This window comes from Dermacentor albipictus, chromosome 3 (assembly GCF_038994185.2).
Source record: "Dermacentor albipictus isolate Rhodes 1998 colony chromosome 3, USDA_Dalb.pri_finalv2, whole genome shotgun sequence".
In the NCBI taxonomy this organism is placed as follows: domain Eukaryota; kingdom Metazoa; phylum Arthropoda; class Arachnida; order Ixodida; family Ixodidae; genus Dermacentor; species Dermacentor albipictus.
In genome coordinates this window covers 144,932,293-144,954,366 of record NC_091823.1, presented here as the reverse complement: position 1 = coordinate 144,954,366, position 22,074 = coordinate 144,932,293, and the positions used below count along the sequence as shown (strand labels likewise).

At 45.5% G+C, this 22,074-nt stretch overlaps 1 protein-coding gene across 3 annotated transcripts in view; it reads right to left on the bottom strand.

Moving 5' to 3' along the window:
• LOC135905311 (uncharacterized) overlaps positions 1 to 22,074 on the bottom strand; it is a 105,515-nt gene that overhangs the window by 26,151 nt on the left and 57,290 nt on the right. For all 3 annotated transcript variants that reach the window (XM_065436333.2, XM_065436332.2, XM_065436334.2), the window contains exons 5-6: positions 18,786 to 19,024; positions 3,008 to 3,357 (exon numbers count right to left, since the gene is read on the bottom strand). In XM_065436333.2, the coding sequence (XP_065292405.1) occupies positions 3,008 to 3,357; positions 18,786 to 19,024 (589 nt within the window). The remainder of the gene's footprint in view (positions 1 to 3,007; positions 3,358 to 18,785; positions 19,025 to 22,074) is intronic.

The following is a 22,074-nucleotide window of genomic DNA, read 5'->3' as shown; positions in this document are numbered from 1 at the left end:
GAACTTAGTACTAACACATGATTCAAGTAGCTCTGGTAGGACGTGCCTCTGATAAAAATGTTAGGACCTTCGTTGATGGTGGAAAGACGAAAGTTATCTGTTCTAGTCTATTCATTGCTGAGGTACCACCAAGTTGGTGGTGGGCATCGGTTTCGTCCAGAAGTATAAGCAATTCAAGGCATGTACCGATGGGAAAACTAAGGCATTCAAAGGCAATGTGCTCTTTCGGTGGTAAATAGGCACCGACATTGTAAAACACTTGACGCTGATGGTTCACAGCAACAATGTATTCTTCAAAAGCGTGTTCACAATGTCCATGCCGGGCGTGTCCAATTCACACAGTTGCCCAATGAAACCTTGGTTTTACTTTTTTCCGAGAATGCAGTAGTGCATAACCAGACAGGCCCTCTTTGTAAAATAATCGCTGGCTTTCGTCGCAAAGTACGCATTTTGTCTTGTCGTAAGTAGCCGTCCTTACATGTAGTCTCATGAGGACCAGCACCATCCGGACATTTAGGTAGCATGCTGCTACACAGATAATGATTGCGACTGCAACTCTCGAAGGCCGCGCTGTTCCTATGCACTGCGTTCACATGTCGGGCCTTAACCAATGAGGGCAATATTGCAGAGTAAAAGGCCAATTTGATGTACCGCAAGTATGTCAACCAGTAAATGCCCAGGATGCGTACTGATGATGTCGAGAGTCCTCCCATATTTTAGTTTTGCGCGCGGAAGGGCGGCGGCCGCGTGCAACCACTCTCCCCTTTCATGGACGAAATGACCTTGACAGGAAGGAACCCGAAAAAAAAGTGTAGAAGAAAGGGCCTTCAGGTAAAACCACGGGAATATCGTGCATACTTATTTTTCTCCTCGTGCTTGGCTTAGGGAGAAAAGATTAGGAATAAAGTTAAAGGAATCAAACGAGAACAACATGCTGAACACAAACGGAATTTAACCCAAGAGAGCATTGAATATTTGTTTCTCTGTGAGCATGCCACAAGGAATTGCAGTAATGCACTCAAGGCTTTGGCTGAGGATGACCTACACCACTCCCCAAAATTTCTCCTCCATCGAAAGGAGATTGTGTTGTATATATATTGCAGGCAATACTTATAGTTTGGCAACAAGCAGTATGCGAGAACACTTAAGCCTCCTTCATAGACGGAATCACGCACGATGAAACAAGTGTTTAAGGTTGCCACAATATTTGGCTGGCCACTATTTTAATTCTCAATTCCTCAGCCTCGTCTTCCCAATACTACCACGCTCCTTTTGTCTTCAAATATCCCTGTCATTTCCCCAAACCACCTTCCCCAGCGTGGAGTAACATTATGCATGTATTTCACTCTGGCCGACCTCTCCACCTTTCTGCCAATAAGAATGATCTATCTTCTGAGGGGTGCAATACATTGTTACCTCCTTTGTTACTTGTGGACTGGGGCCAACGGTGGCATGTTAATAGACAAATTGATTTCATTTTATGTTCTAATAAGCCAAGACATCGTGCCTACGCCTCTAATAGGTATTCTGCCATTTCTTTAGCACACCCCATTTATTTCTTTACAATTACCTGTTTCACGAAACAATGAAAGAAAAACATTCTGGGGCATGGTTTTGCGTGCTTGGCAGCACCATCTCCTCTCGCGCAAGCGAAGCGTGTTGCGCCATGCTACTGCTGCACATGTAATGTGTGACCTTCGCAGTGACCAGTAATATTTGTTACTTGGTTCCACTACAAGGTGAACGTGTAGCATGCAGAGCCCCCCCCCCCCTCACTTATGCTAACTATATTGTTTCTTCCAATATTTAAAATTAAATTATGGGGTTTTACGTGCCAAAACCACTTTCTGATTATGAGGCACGCCGTAGTGCAGGACTCCGGAAATTTCGACCACCTGAGGTTCTTTAACGTGCACCTAAATCTAAGTACACGGGTGTTTTCGCATTTCGCCCCCATCGAAATGTGGCCGCCGTGGCCGGGATTCGATCCCGTGACCTCGTGCTCAGTAGCCTAACACCATAGCCACTGAGCAACCACGGCGGGTTTCTTCCAATATTTCTCGTATACATATGATTGCTTGGATGTCACCAACTATTGTGGCCAACGAGACCCTTAAAGAATCGGTATTTTGATCACTATCTTGATTTTTGCATCTAGCAGATTTAGCGGAAAGCGTCGCCCAGCATGTTTGGCCCACGCACGCATGTACTCTTGCAAACGCTTACACCAGCACTAAAAGTGATTCCTATGAAGTCTCCATCTGGTAACTCAAAGAAAGTGCCTGAATAATCAGCTCGCAGTACATATTCTTGCAGCCTGGGCTGTTGACAATACAGATCCAAAATAAGGATTAGCAACCTGTCAGCACAAGCCCAGCCACATGTGTAACAGAAAGAGCGAATTCATGGACTGAAAGCACTGGGATCAGTGATGTTTCGGAAAGGGGGAATTGATGATTTGTTTTGTTAGTGAATCTACAATCAGCAGCAATTCGTACGCTCGGTAACGAAGAACGCTGTTGATAATAACAAAACTTAGAGTTATAGAGCTGGATGTGGAACTTTGATAATCCACATTCCCTTATTCGTCATATTTGTCCCTACTAGGGAGTAATATAACGTCACCAAGATACAACGATAAATGAACCGCATTCGCTAGCTTACATGAGTTAGGTAACCAAAAAAAAGTAAGCGCTGATTATACAAGTTACTATATCTGAAATGAAATTACCTTATAGGGAAACATTTGTTTCGATTCGCCATCTGATTTGTTCATTACAGTGTAATCCTTGATGAATTTTTTTCAGCCGCTCGCAGTACGCCTAAGATCAGAAATAAAGTGTACAGCTCTTAGAAGAAATGGTGGCTTCTTGTTAAGAGCTCCGCTATATAATTTGGCAAGTACTGCGCTGACACACATGAAACTAGCTTGCACCTTTGATAAAGAAATCTTTTCAATGGTTGGCGCTTCGGCACAGCTACTGCTCTAAACATGCAAAGCACGTACCTTTCATGAACAGCTCTTCAATGCTTTCGTTCAAGGCAAGCCCTTGTATGATGAATTTCCCCGAATCCTGAAACGTTGCAACTGAGATGGTGAGCGTCTTGAGGCTTCGCGTCAGAGGCAGATAGGCTCCCAGGCACCGGGCAATGTCGGGGTGCAGCCGTGTCCGTTCACTGCAGTCCATCACCATTAGGTTGGTCAGGTGGCCTCCACAATTGCCACCGACGAGCCAAGGTGAGTCGCCCCTCGGCCCAAAGAGCAGGTCAGGCCCTTTAAGCCTCTGAGGACCTGAGAAAGCATTTTGGAGGAGGGTAACCGCCCTCGAAGCCTCTGTATCCGCTGCGACGACGATTCTGCAAGTTGCGGTTGTAGGGATATCAATTGAAGCGTCAAAAATATTTACACATTTGACGCTTTTGACTCACCCCCAACGACCTAAAGCACTATACGAAACACGTTAGAAAACTCCGCTCAGCGTTCGAAACATGTCACGACCACTTCACCCTAACATCCCTAGATAATACAAAATTACAATACAACGTGCTCATGGGACACTTACATCATTTTGAAACCACCATGGGACAGAAAGAATGTGGGCAGCTTCGCCAGAAATTAAAAAAAATATGGGGTTTTACGTGCGAAAACCACTTTCTGATTATGAGGCACGCCGTAGTGGAGGACTCCCGAAATTTTGACCACCTGGGGTTCTTTAACATGGACCTAAATCGAAGTACATGGGTGGTTTTCGCATTTCGCCCCCACCGAAATGTGGCCGCCATGGCCGGGATTTGATCCCGCGACCTCGTGCTCAGCAGCCCAACACCATAGCCACTCAGCAACCACGATGGGTAGCTTCGCCGGAAGGCAGAAGCATTGACAACGATTGCAATGTTCGACTTTGCAGTCAAGCTCTTTAGATGGTTTCGTAACAATAAGCGAGTGCTATATGTTGGCGCGACGCAGCAGCGAAAGCAACTCGTGCCGCGCAAAAGTGACAGTGCAGTTGCAACTTTCAATTGTCTCACAACATCGTAGTGACGAGCACCACCGCAGGAGTAGCACTTTGATGGTGCGCGACATGAGAGTGTCGAGAAACCGCCGGCGTTAGTGAGCGCCAAGTAAAATATTCGGTAATGTTAGCTTGAAGTTTCGTGCTCAGACAACAGCACCACGCTGCATCCCAGCTGAAATGTGGGTGCACTGAAAGTGTATTCGCGTTTAAGCCTCATCTCAGCAGCGGAAAGCAGAACGCTGTTCTTGCTACGCCACTCTCGTGATTGAGCATGACACTGCAGATGCGTTCATTTGGCTTTGACGCTATCGAGACCACAGGCAATGTACGTCTCTGGAGACTACCTATGCTTCCGCATGCGAGCCGTCCTGCGTTTTCACAGCAATGAAAGCCCTGCAGGTTTGCAACATACGCGTACGGGCACTTTCAGCCCCTCCACCGGGACGTCGAAGAATTAATTTGGGACTGCCGTCTCAAATTTAGTTCTTGACCAGAGGCGTTTGCTTTGTTCTAGATTGAACGGCTACTAACTTCTATCAAGGCCTGGTCGCAACCAAGGCGCAGCGTCGCTGCGGCCGCCAGGGAGGTAATGTGGTCGCTACGAATATATTTAAAAATAGAGATTGTTACGATTGGACTCCAAGTCGGGGTGGTCCATTATCTAACTGACATTACCAGGAACAAAGAAGCTGACCAGGTCGTGTAACGCGAAGGGCCATTAGCTGGTGTTCCTCTAGCGTCGCAGTATGCGTCGAGGGCAAGAAATCAAAAACAAGGGCGGCCGAGAATTGGGTGGGGTGATGAAATTTGGAAATGTTGAGGGACAACTTGGAATCAGCACAGGAGGGGTACAATTAAATGTTACTGGAACTTAGTCCTCCCAGGGAGCATGAAAATAGGTTGCTCCTCATAATGAAAATGATAACGGGAATTCATGAATAAACTTGAAGCTTAAGCTACTAGCACCAGCCTTCTTCATGTCACAGTGCGTCTGAATAGCCCACTCTATAGTCGCCTTCGCTGCATGTACGGCGAATACTCTCATCTTGTATCAGTGCAGCGAGTCATAATGGTACTCTTTCATTACCAGCTCAGTGTGTTAAAACGTCCACCAAAGATACGCTTGCTATGCAAACTTTCTTGATTCAGGCTGTATCATGGCGCCTTATACAGGTAAATTAACCGTAACTCAGTTAATCGATGAGTCTGTTATTCACCGTTTTCTGCGTATTTGCATCATAAGACCCATTTCATGTCGACAGAATTCTTGAGCACTTGCGGTTCCCCAAGGCTCACGATGCCTTGAATTAGCTACCGCTTCCGGACTAGTATATCTACGAGCATCGCCAGTACGGCTATTCTTATGAGCATTGTCAGCCGCGCAAACGCTTAGCCACTGGTCCAGCGGAGCCGCTATAGAATATACTGTGATCATCCACTCCATTTGAGGCCGTTGGCACAAACTTGTGTAATTACCAAACCACAATTACCGCCCACTGACAGTCAGTAGATCAGTAATCAGTAACCAATCAGTAAACATGCTAGCTTGAGACTACTTCTGTACTATTAGGCAGTGTATCTGAAGTCACTGAGTTCTCAATTTCTGTAGTTTCGAGGCACGGTGCTGCTCATGTGTTGTTGAACGATCGTGTAAAGGCATTCTTCTTCCACCATTGTCGATGAACTGCTTTCCGCACCGAGCACCATACGCAATATGACGTCTTCCTATGGCCCTTAGGCCAATGGTCTGACTGAATGGTTTCACCTTATTTGATCTCAAGAAATTGCTATAAATATATATCCAACCACACTTAGTGCGATATACTTTGACCCTGTTTTTACGTTTGTCGAACTCCGTCGTTAAAAGCACGACTGAATACAGCCCGTTTTTCACGTCCGTGGGATGCAGCCTTCTTTCGCCAACGACACGGCATTTTCTGGCCCTGTCTAGCATGGCGTGTATTCCGAGCGAGTCTGTTTGACGAGTTAAATACTGCCACGCGCCCACCACGCGCCCACCGTGCTGTGCGAAAGCTTCGACGTGACGAGAAACCTCTCTCGGAATGGTTCCACAGATGTAACGCTGCTGTATCACAAACCGCAATTCGAGCACGTGGCCACTCTGAGAATCTTCTGCATCGCTATAGTGTCCCGTACGCTGTCGTAATGGTGGAGGGGGATGTTGTAAGCTTTAGGCGGATCTAGCTTTGCAAGACAGGCCATCAATTGCTACGCCTGAGCGCCCCCTTTTGGGAATGTTCGTCACTGTTCAGAAGCACAGCATGAGACGGGTGAACAAGACGTCTCAGAAAAAATGACCGCAAGTGCATTACCCAGGCGAATTCTCTGGGCGATCACCGTTGCCGCAGCACATTGCCTACATGTCGCGCTTCAAGCCATCTGCTTGTTGCTCACATAACGTGTGATTTTCGGTCACGTTAGCCGCATCACAGATGGGTGAAACTTGGTGAGTGGTTCCGACATAATTATTTTCATCTGTATATAATCAAACATCCAATTTTCGCAGGTGCTCTCTGTGAAATGAGCAAATAAAATTGTTGTATTTGTTAAACCATCCTTTTCATATGCATATATGTTATCACGAGCTCTATTCAGCAGGTGTACCATCTAGCGTAAGCAGTCAAGCAACACCGCCAAGAACAGCTGATAAAGGGCCCGAGCCATCTACAGTCACTCAAAACATTGGGGATCCTGCTGGCTCAGTGACTGCATTGACCGCATAGGCAATTTGGCAAAACGTGTGCGCGATCTTCGTCATTACAAATACCTCCGGCGCTAAAGTGGAGCCACCTTGACAACTTACAGCGTGGACAGCAGCGGGACTAAGTATTGTTTCAGGCGGTGGACATGAACAACATGCCGTCCATTGTGGCACATGTCACGTGTAAATACAGTAATCTTTATCACATAGTTGGCTGATAAAGCGCGTTCGACGACGCAGCATGGTCCTTCCTACGTTACTTCTGTCGAAACATCAGGACATTGGTGCGACGACTGATTACCTAATTGGGAACATGTTCGAATACGGCCGTCTTGCAGTTACGCCCATGAGGTTTCCGCTAGTCAACAAAGTGCAAATTATGTTTCTAAGGTATATTTGTTGCAGCTTTGTTTGTTGTACTTGTTTTGATGTCTTACGCTTGTGGTATTCATTAAGCCCTCGTATTTGACCTGCAAAATTAGGAATAACGTTCTAGCATAATACGTTGTTTCAGTCGATTAGATGCGCTTTAGATTGGGGATGATGAACCTTTGTAGCCGAAAGTGAAGTTAAACTAGCAGGCATAAAAGTTGTTTTCAGGCGAAGCATCTTTGACAAGTCCAAGGCGCTTTTGTGTCAAGTGTACCTGGCCTCTATCGCGAACCAAAAAAAAAAAAAAAAAACGTTCGAAGCGTGCGGCTGAAGATGCGACATAAGCGCGCTTACACAGTAGTTTTCCGCAAAGGACCATACACATGAATGAAATTACTCGGGCGACTCAAATAACAGTAATAATTTCAGCGAATGCACTATTTCATACACGTCGAAAAAATAAAGGCGAACTTAGAATAGTGCGGCCTCGCTCTGCCCATTTTCTCCCAGAGCGCTCTATACTCCATTCTCGGACCGTGGCCACACCCGTCACTGGCTCGAAAAGTGATTCGTGCACTAGTGCGGTACTTGAAGTGCATGGGCTTAACAGACCGTTTATAGCGTCCTTGTGTATGGTGTCCCTCCCACACGTACTCAGTGCTTACTCTCTCCCTTTCTTCCTCTTCCTATTCCCCTTTCCCCCACCCCCAGTGCAAAGTAGCAAACCGGATGCTGTTCTGGTTGACCTCCCTGCCTTTCATACCCTTGTTTTCTTTCTCTCATACATAGCAGAGAACGTTACGTAAGATAAAGACTTGTCGCATTCGCGACGAGGAACTGATGCGTTGCGTTTGAGGCTACTTGCTTATGCGTCCTACAATCTGACGCAATATTGGTTTCTAGTGCTACATGGCGAAATACAGCGCATTTACAACACACAAAGGGTCGCAGTTGTTCACACATCTCCGCCCAACATATCTTCATCCAACTAGCAAATTTGCACGTTTCGGCAATAATCGATCACGGCACATCACTTCCGCTCGTGACCAAAACAATTTGCGGCGCATGGGGGCATCACGGCGCTCCTTACACTCCCACGTCCTACTTGCGGCATCATCGCAATCAGCACATTTTATATCCAGTGCACGATGAAGGCCTCTCCCTGCAATTTTCAATTACCCCTGTTTTGCGCCAACCGAATGCATAATTTCATCACCCCACCCAGTCTTGTGCTGTGCTCGAACATGCTTCCCTATTCTTGGGGCCCGTTCTATAACCATAATGGTCCACTGGTTATCTAGCCTACGCATGACACCGCCTGCCCAGCACGTGTGCGTACGTAGAGTACTTAAAGAATAGAGTACAGAATACTTAAAGAAAAGGTAGGTCAAGAGAACATTGCTGATCCAACCACGCACAAGCGTATTCATCACTCAGAAAGGCGTCACATTCATTCATGTACTGGTCGTTTCGTAATATCACCCTTTGATGGAGGAAGTGACGGCATGGCGCCTGCTATGAGAGCGAAGAGCTGGCATAACTTTATGGATGCAGCCGGTAATGATGATGTATGGTGTTTATTTATCTATTTATTTATTTATTTATTTATTGTACCCTCAAGGCATACAAGCATTATAGAGGGGAGGAGTCAATCATTCAACATAAATACAGTTATTTGCACATACACAATTCAATAATTTCAAAAAATGGGAACGAATGTAATTTCTAATAACGAAAATTCACACTGTCATGCAAGGCTAGTACAATGATTACGGCAAGAACACACCATTGCAACCGATTGAGACAGTAAAAGATGAAGTTTCCAACCAACATAGAGAAGAAAAAACAATGTTGGAATGCCTTAAATTCCGCTGGAAAGAGCTTCACGAAAATGGTCACAGTTGGTAATGTTAACTAATGAGGGGGGAAGATTGTTCCAGTCGAGGCTGGTTTTGGGCAGGAAAGAGTGCGAGTATGTTGCAGTGTTTTGGTGAGGGACATGGACTTTATGGTTGTGATCAAGTCGAGATGAAACAAACTTAGGCGGTTTAATCAGACGGGTCCTAAGAACATGATTATGATGATAGATCTTATGAAACAATGCAAGTCGAGATAGTTTCCGTCTATTTGCAAGCAGTGCAGATTAAGTGTCGATTTCATGTTAGTTACGCTGGAAGTTCGATGGTAGTTACTTAGGATAAAACGTGCTGAGCGATTCTGCATTGCCTCCAAGTTATTGGTAAGAGTTGCAAGGCCAGGGTCCCAGATTGACGATGCATATTCGAGATTAGATCGGACATAAGTGATATATAACTGTCGCTTGAGTGATTAAGGTGCGAGAGAGAAGTTTCTTTTCAGGTAACCAGGTATGCGATTGGCCTGGAAAAGAAAACGCCTGGAATGAACCACAAACCGGTGAGGTGGCTGTCATACGGACGCGAGTAGGCAATGACATTGGACAGAAGTGGAATGATTAGGAATGCAGACGTGGACGGTGCACTTCCCAAGAACTGCAGGAGTCCTTCGATCAGTGACGCGTAGCATGCGGGAGGCGACAAGCGAGGACAGTTTATGAAAGCGACGGCGTATATCTGCGCTTATTACAGAGGTGTGCGCCCGAGTATTGATGAGCGCAGATATAGGGAAGCCATTAATATCAACGTCTAACAAATTTTCTATGTTCGGCAGCGTTAGAATAGGATTGGTCGTGGAAGTCGTCAATGCAGCGTGACTTCTCAGCATGGCGCTGTTTAGTTTTCCTGATGGGCGCCTGCAGGGACGACCTGCGGCGAGCCTGCAGTCAGCAATACGATGGGTGACGGCATGGACGCAAGCGTGATTAGTGGTCACTTGGTGACAAGGAGCGCCTTTTTGTCTTGGTCGGAGCATCGCCGCTGGGGAAAGATGACTAGGCTTCAAGTGGGAAGCGGTTGCAGTGCGGGCACCCTTAAGGGGTGGACGACGTTGGAGGTGACGAGGACCAGTGGTTGGCGCAGTAACGGATGACGTGGCTGATACGATGACAAGGCATATCAGCTTGTCTTCAGGCGTTCTCCACGCAGTAGGAGTGGGATATCGTGTAGGGAGTCCCTGCTCCCGATAGGATGAGATCGGACGGCATGAAGTTGGTGCTCGGCTGGTTATGGTGCCCACAGAGTAAATCCCATGTTGGCAAGCTCTTGACACACAACACCTTGGACAGTTGGAGCCGTAATCGAGCGCGTGTCACCAGCGTGACCTGGGGTATAATTATAGACATGAACTTCGTGGAGTACCAGTCAGCTGACCTGGTGGAACTACCCACTGGGCTTGCATGTGATCTTCGCAAGAGGATGTTGCCGCAGTGTTGACAGCCCGGGCAAACGCCTGACTAATGCGCCAACTTTTAGCCTGCTAAAAGGCTTTTAGAATTGGTATTAAAAAGTCGCAGCTTTGCCCGAAAGGCGAAGCACCTATTCCTATAGCAAACTGGCAGATAGCTGTAGGAAGCAAGGATTCTGGTTTTATCGTTCGTAAAAAATTGTAAACACTCGCTTACTAACTATATTACCAACGGTAGAATGTGTAGGCATGACTTCACGGCGACATGGAAAGAAACACCCAGAGACAGCGATATCTCTGCGTGTGTTTCTTTCTTCGTACTCTTTCAGCCGCGCTTACACACTCTATCACGCATTCAAACCAACTACCTCGCCAGCGTGTTTTAACTAAATTAACCAGCACAGTGGCATGCACGCACAGGCAAATTTGATCATACCTCGGTGGATACGCGCGGGAACTTGTTGTCAAAAAGCTGGAGTCTGGAATCAGCGACCTTCGTGCATTTCTCTCTTCAACAAGAACGAAACGCCGAAATCCCAGCGCATACGAAGCTGCAGGCACTACGCACACTGCAAACATCACAAGTCCCTTAGAAGATGTAGCTCTGGCGGGCGCACATTTTGGCCACATCGCAGATCGCTTTCAAGATAAGGCGTCTGCGCCGTAGAGGGAAGCTGAGGGAGGAGAAAGTCCCCCCTCCTCCCTCGCCTCATCCCCTTACCTGGTGGTGGCAGGAGAGGAGGCACTTCTGGCCCGCCTTGCTCGCTCGCGCACGCCAGATTGTGGCCTTTGTGCCGCATTCGCTGGCTCACTGTCGCAGGCTTTCCTTCGCACATACAGCCTACGGTGCGCGGCGACGATTTTTATTGCCCCAGGACTCGATACGGAACTTCACAGTGACGGCGGCGGCAGAAATGCGCCTGGAGTGCCGATTTAGTTGTTATCACAATTAAAAATATTGTTTCGCATGTTCAAAAACTTTTCGTCTTAGCAGTGAGGAGCGAGGACCAAAATCAGGTCGGTCATTTGCAGTGTGTCGCACTTCGTATAGTCTAAAGCGGACTTCCTCTGCGGCAAAAAAAAAAAAATGAACGTATAAGCGACCTCTTGAAACGCAGACACAAATGAGCGGAAATAAAATGAAGGCCAATTAGAGTATGAAGCTTCTTGACAGGCAGAAATGGCTTAAAAGGCTTCAACAGCTGCTTTCTTGCGTGTCGGGCCTGAGGCATTTTCCGGCTAGATACATGTACCAACGCCTGTCATTGAACAATGTTACAATTGTTACGATGCAATGCTCGACTTAAATAGATGCACTTCAAGAGAACTTCCCCGAACGAGTTGTGCTTTTCAAAAGCGCTTACAAAAATCTGAGCGTCTATTAACGATAAGAAACGGGGTTAACCGAGGGGCCCGATTTGTACTAACACACGCAGATGTCCCACTTTAGGCCCTATAGAAGGGCATCCATAAACATATTAAATGTCGCGGGTGTTATCCACAAACCACACATTATCAGTTTGAATTCCTAAAGTTACACCAGCGTTGTGATTGCGGCCCTAATACTACAGTATTCCTTAGCAACTTCACCCAGTTTGCAGTGTGCACGCATGTATATACGTATGTATGTGTCACGATGTAGTTCTTCATACTGTTGTCGGTTCTACAAATTCTACGTAGTCTAGGAAGTCGGTTCTAGGAAAAAAGTACGTAAAGTATGCTCTCTGTAGCACACAATTAAACGATGCGTTATATCATTCCAACAACATATAACAGGTAACAAACACTAATATGGGCCACTGCTAAGTACGGAGTCTATCTAGTTGACAAACTACAGAATTAAGTCAGCAAAGCTAACACATCGACACGTGATTCGTTTTAGGGTGTTGAAGTAGGTTAGGGCCACAATGGTGTAGACGACCAGTGGGCTGCTGGTGAGGTACTCTAGCTGAAGCTGGGAGGTGAGCCGACGTGGCACGACGGGAAAGAACGAAAGCCTAAAGAGAAGGCCGGGAGCTAGAAACTGTGGTCGGTGCTCCGCTGGATGACCCGCAGGGGAAAACCAGCTTGAGACGTTCAGCTGTAGGCTCACAACAACCACACACAGGCAGAATCCCGGACCCAGGATCAAACAGGCTGCTCCTTCCGCCGCTGCTGCCCTTTGTGCACTTGCTGCTACACAATGGCGCCAAACCAACATTCCACGCTGGCGCCACAAGGCTCACCGGGGATTCTTTTACAGTGAAGCTATATGTGGTTTGCCGATTCCTCTGTCAGTCCGTCTGTCTCATGTACGCCGAAGACTTCTCCGGCGCAACGCCATGCGCAGAAGCGAAAAACAAAGAAAAAATGAGGTGCGTGATTGGATGCGCCAGTAGTGACGCCGTTGCTCTTCGACGCAGCCGAGCGTGCGCACAGCAGTTCATCTAGGGCTACGAAATGAGTGTGCCACGCATCATACGTTCACCTGAAGAGCAGGTAACTTTTGATCAGCAACGCCGCGAGCAGAACTGAGAATGAACTTGCCTACGCCATTACGATACTGCAGCCAGGACACAAGAAAGAGCACGTTCAACCGAGTGCAAGCAGCAACTAAGTACCAAGAAGTACCTAGTACTAAGTACCTACTAAGTACTAAGTACCTAGTACGAAGTACTAAGTACCTAGAAAGGTGTCGTTTAATGAGCCGTCTGGATTAACCCAGTGATAAATACCGAGGTCGCAAGTTTTAGCTGCGCTGGTTAAGCATCTGTACAGAGTGCTTTGGCGGTGATATTCATTCACCTTTTTCGGTTGCCATTGCACGATGGCGCTCCCGTCTTCATTGCCGACGTTGTCGTTTTTGCCATTTATAACACGCATGTGCACCTCATGAGAGGTATGTATGTATGCATGAATGCATGTATGCATGTATGCATGTATGCATGTATGCATGAATGCATGTATGCATGTATGCATGTATGCATGAATGCATGAATGCATGTACGTATGCATGTACGTATGCATGTACGTATGCATGTACGTATGTACGTATGTACGTATGTATGTATGTATGTATGTATGCATGTATGCATGTATGCATGTATGCATGTATGCATGTATGCATGTATGCATGTATGCATGTATGCATGTATGCATGTATGCATGTATGTATGTATGTATGCATGCATGCATGCATGCATGCATGCATGCATGCATGCATGCATGCATGCATGCATGCATGCATGCATGTATGCATGTATGTATGTATGTATGTATGTATGTATGTATGTATGTATGTATGTATGTATGTATGCATGTATGTATGCATGTATGTATGCATGTATGTATGCATGTATGTATGCATGTATGTATGCATGTATGTATGCATGTATGCATGTATGTATGCATGTATGTATGCATGTATGTATGCATGTATGTATGTATGCATGTATGTATGTATGCATGTATGTATGCATGTATGTATGTATGTATGTATGTATGTATGTATGTATGTATGTATGTATGTATGTATGTATGTATGTATGTATGTATGTATGTATGTATGTATGTGTGTGTGTGTTTGTGTGTGTGTTTGTGTGTGTATGCTGCATGTATGTATGCTGCATGTATGTATGTATGTATGTATGTATGTATGTATGCATGTATGTATGCATGTATGCATGTATGCATGTATGCATGTATGCATGTATGCATGTATGCATGTATGCATGTATGTATGCATGTATGCATGTATGCATGTATGCATGTATGTATGCATGTATGTATGTATGCATGTATGTATGTATGCATGTATGTATGTATGTATGTATGTATGTATGTGTGTGTATGCTGCATGTATGCATGTATGTATGTATGTATGTATGTATGTATGTATGCATGTATGCATGCATGTATGCATGCATGTATGCATGCATGTATGCATGTATGTATGCATGCATGTATGCATGCATGTATGCATGTATGTATGCATGCATGTATGCATGCATGTATGCATGCATGTATGCATGCATGTATGCATGCATGCATGTATGCATGTATGCATGCATGTATGCATGCATGCATGCATGCATGTATTTATGTATGTATGTGTGTATGTATGTATGTATTTGTGTATGTATGGATTTATGTGTACGTAAGTCGGCGCCTAACTATGGCCAACTCGAGTTACTGGGTAGTGCATGTTCAAATGGCCAGAACATCTCGCTGCTGTGCTGAGCAAGCCGGGTTCAATGCCAACCGTCAGCACATATTGGGTTCCTGGTATTCCGCAGTTCCAATGTGCTGCTCTGCAATGTACCACTATGCCGCAAGCTTGAGTAACTGCATGTTCTACTGTACGTGTGCCGCTCCTCAGCGGACCCCTTTTCTCGCAAATTTGGGTGACTTATATGCCATTGGGTGTCTGCTGCTCTTAAATGAACCTATTTGACGCCAGCTTCGGTCACTATCAATGTGTCACTGGGTCTGTGCTACTTTCCATAATATAAAACGTATCGACAGCAATTGCGTACCAGTCAAAGGATCGATTGCTACTCACATGAGAGCCGACAATAATCCTGAAGACTGACGCACCACCAATTTTTTTACGTGTCCATGGGCAGCAACGGAAAACTCACCGCGATAGCGTTAAGGGCCCTGTGTCGGAGAAAATCTAGCTTCGGCGTCGGCATTCATTTCGGCAAAAATTATCCCAAACCATGCATATCCAACCACGCATACCCCACACCGTAGGTCCTCCGTCTAGCGCTAAGAAGTTACTGAACAAATTGAATTTATCAAAGCAAAATAGGTCACAAAACTCGTAACATATGACCTACACATAACCTATAGAAATGATACCGTCGGACTGTAATTTGAATGTACGAGAAAACATCATTCTGTTACGCGGTAACTCAATCAAAACCCTTTTTCCAGTGTTTATGCCGGAGCGACACGCCAGCTTCATTGCAACACCTTCAGATCGTGCTCGCCCTCCCCGCATCGTGGCCCACGGAAGAGGCTGCATTTCCACCCAAAAAGGTTGCCTTCGTGCTTAGAGTTCGGCGCCAGCGCTTCCTGGTAAACATTACCAAACAAGCTGCAGTTGTCTGGAAACGTGAGAATCAGGAGCGTCTACGTGCTATCCCATTCTATTCCTCAAGGCGAACTTTGAGCCTCCTCCATATTTTCTGTTATGCCAAACGCACGTCAAGGAAAGAGAAGTAGGCCGCTGAATAAATACATTTTGGAACATTCTCTATGTGACGAAGAAGGTAAAGGTCTTTTTTTGACGAAATACAAGCGAGGGGCAGGGTGGCGTGGGCGTGCGCATGAGATCTTCTACTGTTGTCATTCTTTTTGATCAGTTATACTAGACGAGCTCAATGACTGGCCTATTTATTGATAATCCCCATCTTAATATGGTTCTAAAGCACCCCTAAGGCTGTAAGCATATCGCGAACTCAGTCATCAATTTGGTCTCACGCTCTAACGGCCACTTTCGGTAGGACTTCTGCCAAATAGGAAGCGCCGACCCTCGCATAAATTGTGGGGGTGAATCGACATGCAAGAGCAACGGGAACCCTATCAATATGAAAAACTGCCTCTGGTTTAGCTCTGGTTAACCCTAGTTGAATTGAGAAAGCAAGAGCTGCATGGCTACGCTTGTAGTCTTGAGTCTTCTTGCACCTTCTTCCTCCGTAACCTCGGCACGTTGTCTACGCAGCGTCTCATTCTGGCGTCTCTTGAGCGCGTTGATTCTTCCTCACTTCGTTCTGACGTTGTTGCGTCTCTTTCGCGCTACCCATAACGACTAAATACATTGAGGCGAAACCCATGTAGGTTTGTGTGTGTGTGTGTACATATATATATATATATATATATATATATATATATATATATATATATATATATAAACCCTCCGCGAGGCCACACCTCTCCCTCTACCCCAGCGGAACATATCTGCTGGAGCCAGCGGTGCGATGGCAGAGCCGTCGACGGCGGCGCCATCTGTTGGAGCGCGGCTGCGGCATTGCTAGGCAACGGCGGCTCAAGGTCGTTCGTCAGCCATGGCATATGGCCTAAGGCCCGATTTACGCTCGAGCCGCCCATCGCCGCAAGCCGCACCGCACGCGTGCGGTCACGCGAAATATTGCACGTATCAAACACTTGTGCACAAATTTCGGTTTACAATGTGTACGGCATACACTGTGTACACAGTGTAAACGGAAATTTGTGCACAAGTGGTCGATATGTGCAATTTTTCGCGCGACCGCACGCGTGCGGTGCGGCTTGCGGCCATGGGCGGCTCGAGCGTAAACAGCCCCTAAGGCTGCCTGCATAAGGCACACGGCGCGACGAGCCGAAATGGCTCGCTGGCTGGCGTAGTAAAGCCTTCGCTTCAAAAAAAAAAAATGTATCGAGTACAATGGAGTGCTTTAATACATCTTCCCGTGTAGGGTGCTCCTTTGAGCTTGAACTGACTTCTGGTCTCCACTGGCTTTTTAGGATCCGTCGACAGCATGTTACGACCGGTACCATCGGAATATCGCCTAGTCTTCTGGGGACTTCGTCTGTGTTCAATGTCTTACTTGGAAACATGGGCTAAGCCAAAATCATCTGGTGCATTGTACAGGTCCATGCATACTCACACGCCTTGCTAACAGAGGCTGAAACTCCGCTAATACCGACGTGGCACACGTGGCTCTTTTAAAGCGTTTCACTCGAATAAAACCATGACTTATGCTCGGAGCTTCGTCTGCGAGGGGGAATTGTTACAGGATTAATTTTCGTGCTAGCAGAACATAAGAAATCACGCAATGGAAACGTGAAAGAAAAGGACGTTCTCGGGGCAGCTAAGTGCATGCAGTTAGGCCTACAGAATGAACACATATTTTCAGTACCACAGCAACATGGCCATGGAGCAGTTCTTGACGTTGTCATGCTGTGACACAAAGCAATTAAGAGCACAAACTGAATTCAGTAACGCTCTAGTTCTCTCAGTAGCACTCTGGTTACTTCAGTATATCAGGTGCCGAATGTTCGAAAACGTTGAAATTGTAAAAGGAACTGCTGGTACTGCGAATGTTGGCAGTGACACTTAGCATGAAAGCATGAATGCAGAATTGTCATGGCGACCGACGCCAGGAAGATGAAGAAAGATCTAGGCATTCACTGACTGAACTTGAGGTTAGAAGGGACAGAGTTCCTATTTTATTCTATACTGTGGCAGAAATGGTTCCGAACAGCGCATTTCACTATTAATTTTGAGCTTAATGCGATTAGCACTGCAGCAATGTAATGATGGAACGCAGTCTTGAGGCCGAAATGCACCATGTTCGAGGCGTGTATACCGCCACACTCCTCAATGATCAGTACATGCCCATCGCATTATATTACATGACCTAATTTGGCGGGACAACTTTTAGAGACGCCAACAGATAGGAACCTAAAATCGTGTACAGTTATTCAATGAACGCTAATTGCAATAATATTGATGCCACTGAGTCATTTTCTTTTTGTTTCCACCAACATCTGGCAGGACGAGCTTTCGTCAGTTGTGCCTGCTATCACATGTTTATGCACCTAGGCCTTGTAATACTTAGGAAGGGATGCTGAGTTCATTGTCCTCTGAACTGAGTCAGAGGACAATGAACGGAACCTCTTGTCAACTTAGAACTGTGAATCGCTATTCTTCTGTGATTGGCACATCCTCGTATTTTCCATTTTCTTGCTCTATAGCGTGTCGGTTCTATCCTGCTACAGCGTGTAGTTTACCGTGTCTGTAAACTCCTAACCACCATTGTAATGCTCTAATTGCGCTGTAGGTAAGACAGTATATAACAAGAGTGAATATATAGCAAGTTATAGCTGAGCAGGCACCACAAGTGAGTAATGTTATAAAAATGCTCTGCCATTGGCTTCTTTTCTCCGTCAATTGAGGATCTAGTGGGACCTGAGTTACCTGTTTTCCAAATTGGTCTGTCCTATTACCCTTGCACTGAGGTTATAGTTTACTGTTAAAATATACCTAACACATCATTAAGGTTGATCTTTTCCGGTTCGACAACATTATGTCATGAACTTCTCAATTTTTCTATAAATTTTAGGGACAAAAGCATCACTCAAATTCAGAATGACGCCATAATGTAGTCCTTTGTAATAATTTCGACCAACTGGTTGGCATTCTTTACACTGCACCTAAACACATGAGTGTTCTTCCATTTAGCTCGCATTGAAAAGCGCCGCAACGGTAGAGAATCTGATCTGTGACCCCTGTGCGCAGTAGCAGAATGATAAAGATTATGAACTATTGTGGCAGGTCCCTGCGATATTATTGGAACGCGAAAAAATTGTTGCCAAGAGATACTCACTTGCCGACTCTGAGCTTCTCCACGAGGGGTGAAAAATTCAACGCGTCGAATAAGACCTCCACGCCATGGGCAAGAAGAACAGGAAAGTGCAGCTCCTCCAGTGATTTGCACCCTTGAGCGGCTTCCAGTATGGAGCGCAGCTCGGTGAAGTCAAAGTAGAACGGCACAGCGAGTCGTCGCAAATGCGCCGCACTCGCAAGGAGTCGAACCAGAGCCGTGGCGTGCCACCTTTCTCGACTCTGTGTCAGCATGTTCCCAGATGCGTAGAAAAGAAGATAATAGAATTAAACACTATAAAAAACTATCATTCGTTGCTTACAAAGGAGTGGTGGTAACAGAAGCGAAGCTGCGCACAAGGGATTTGTGAAGCAAGCTGACTCGAGCCGCATCTTTTCTTGTGACTTCATTTTTATTCCCGATTAGTGTCAGTGCTTAGTGACCTTGTAAGGGAGAAAATTATTGAGAAATTCTGACATCATGATGAAACAAGAAACAGGGAACGGTGGTTAGATAAAGGCATGGAAGGTAACCAGGCTGATCCCAGTGGAAAACTCTGCACTGGAAAGTGAAAAATGGGTCAGAATGGTGAAAATAAGATTATTTGACACCGCGCATGTGTAAAGCGCACTGAAGTGCTCATTTCTAGGTTTGTTCGAAGCAGTCTCAAGAGTACTTGTCTCTGAAGAACCGCAAGAGCACTTAGTGTCATAGTTCAACTGAAACACTCAGAAAGGTGAGCGCGTTCATAAACAGGTCACAAGTGCTGTTCATATTCATCAGTTCATTGGTCAGTTCCCACGAAATTCTTCAGGTCTGCATTAGCCATGGAAGAGGACGCAAATTGCGAAGGAGAAAAAAAAAAGAGACCTGGTACTTGTCTGACACTTTAGGACCACAGTTTGATTTCAACGGAAGCTGTCTTTCGAGTAGTTTCAGTAAATATTTCAGTCACCTGTTTTTAGTTAAACCAGTTTGAATGATTGCCTCTACTTGACTGGTCAGTTTCTATCGTTTCCAGCATACCGGGTGATCATTTTTAGGTGTTACCTAATTTTTGAAAATCATCTCTGGCAGGAAACAAATTTTGTACTTGAGCTGAATTATTTAAAGGGGGCATCACTAGCGTGAGAAATCGAAAGACATTATCAACTATGACGTAATAGTTCTGTGGAAACCCGCAACGTGGAGAGAAGCAATTCAGAGGAAATGAGAAAACCAAGCTATTATAGCAAATGCTACAAAGGAAGCCCAAACTGGTTCCGCGAAGGAACAGCCTCGCAGATGAAGAAAAATTCGTCCTGGGCGGGCAGTCAAACAGGGGACCACCCCAAGCAAACCAGGGGTAGCTGCACTACCATCTGAGCTAAGCATGCAGCTAGCAGATGGCAGGGTGATGCTGAATTTGTCTGCAACTCGAAGCAAAGGCAAGTGTTTGACTAGTAGTTCTGTGGAAATCCGCAAGGTGGAGAGAAGTAAATAATTTAAATAAATATTGTATTAACTGCTAATTTAATGAACTACTTCTCTTCACCTCCATCATCCCTGTACAATTGTTCATTCCGATACCTCTTATAGTATATAAAAAAGAAATTATACAACATTAATCCATGCACAACTTACTTTGCGAGAAGATTGGCCATGATCCTCCTTTTATTTTCACCAATTGCAAATTAGTTGGTGCTTACAGCCTCCACTGCTTAAAATATGCGCTGTTCCTGAGCCACAGGTATAGCGCTAATGATAGATTGCATAAGAAATTCACGGTTAAGGCCTGAATTTGTCCACACAATTTGACCTTTGCTTACACAATACTTATAGCTTGTCTCTAACTTTAAACACATAAAATGTGACATTCCACTTCGTTGAAAACACCATGGAAGCTTAGTGCGAATCTCCTATGAAAAAAAAGTAACAAAAACATGGAGTGATGTAATTATTTGCAGGGCTTGTAATCAGGCCAGGAAAAACACTTTTCAAGCACAGTGCGCTTAACATCACTCGGTTTACAGCAAAATCAGTTTGAAACAGAGTCGTCTAGTGCCCTTTGGAAGCTAGTTTTATGCCAGTTGTATGTAGCATGCTAATGTTCACAGGGTTTTAATAGTTTTTAATACCAAGTGTCTATTCACTGCAAGGGTGCCAGAAAAGTTGAAGAATGCAGACATTGAGTAATACTTGTTGGGGGGCTAGTTGGTGCATGTTTCCAGAAGAGGGTTAAAGCGCCGAAAAAACACAACACACAGCAAGCGAGACGGGACAGGCGCAACTTCCAACTGTTTATTCACCGCGTATGCGAATGAATATAAGGACAAAGATGGGCAGCAAGAACCACACATGCGCACGAGGTTTTTACATAATGCGGATAAAGATAGGTTAAGTACACACGTATCTCACGCCCGTGTATCTAAAAAAGCAGTTTCATTCTTATAAATGGAGATAGATGGGGCGCTAACACAATCGCTACAGTTTCTTTTAATATAGTAGGCCTCCAACAGTTCACGGGCAGTCTGGTCCTTACTTCTGTTTAAAACCTTTGCTTCTTTCAGCCTTGCCACACACTTGATCTTCCTTTCTTCTCCGCAGGCTTTACAATGATGCGGCAGATGGGAACCAGTGCCATTTTTTAAATCGCGATTATGTTCCGCTAATCGGTCATTAATACAACGGCCGGTTTGTCCGATGTACTTCTTTCCACATGTGAGAGGTATCTGATATACAACACCCACGGCACACTTAACAAACGGGGCTGCATGTCTCTTTTTACAGTCAGTTTTGTTTACATTGTCGGGGTCAGTTTTGACGCACAAACCAGCCAGTTTCTTTGGGGCGGAAAAAACCACAGGAACCTTATATTTTGCCGCTACATGCTTCAAATTGTGCGCTACCTTATGGGTGTACGGGATGACAACCGGTCTACTTTTGCTTTTGGGGACGACATCTTGGTCGCCCTTCTTTGTACTTTCTTTTTTCATTTTTCGCAGCAAGGCTTCCGCTACTCCGCTACTAAAAAGCAAAAGTAGACCGGTTGTCATCCCGTACACCCATAAGGTAGCGCACAATTTGAAGCATGTAGCGGCAAAATATAAGGTTCCTGTGGTTTTTTCCGCCCCAAAGAAACTGGCTGGTTTGTGCGTCAAAACTGACCCCGACAATGTAAACAAAACTGACTGTAAAAAGAGACATGCAGCCCCGTTTGTTAAGTGTGCCGTGGGTGTTGTATATCAGATACCTCTCACATGTGGAAAGAAGTACATCGGACAAACCGGCCGTTGTATTAATGACCGATTAG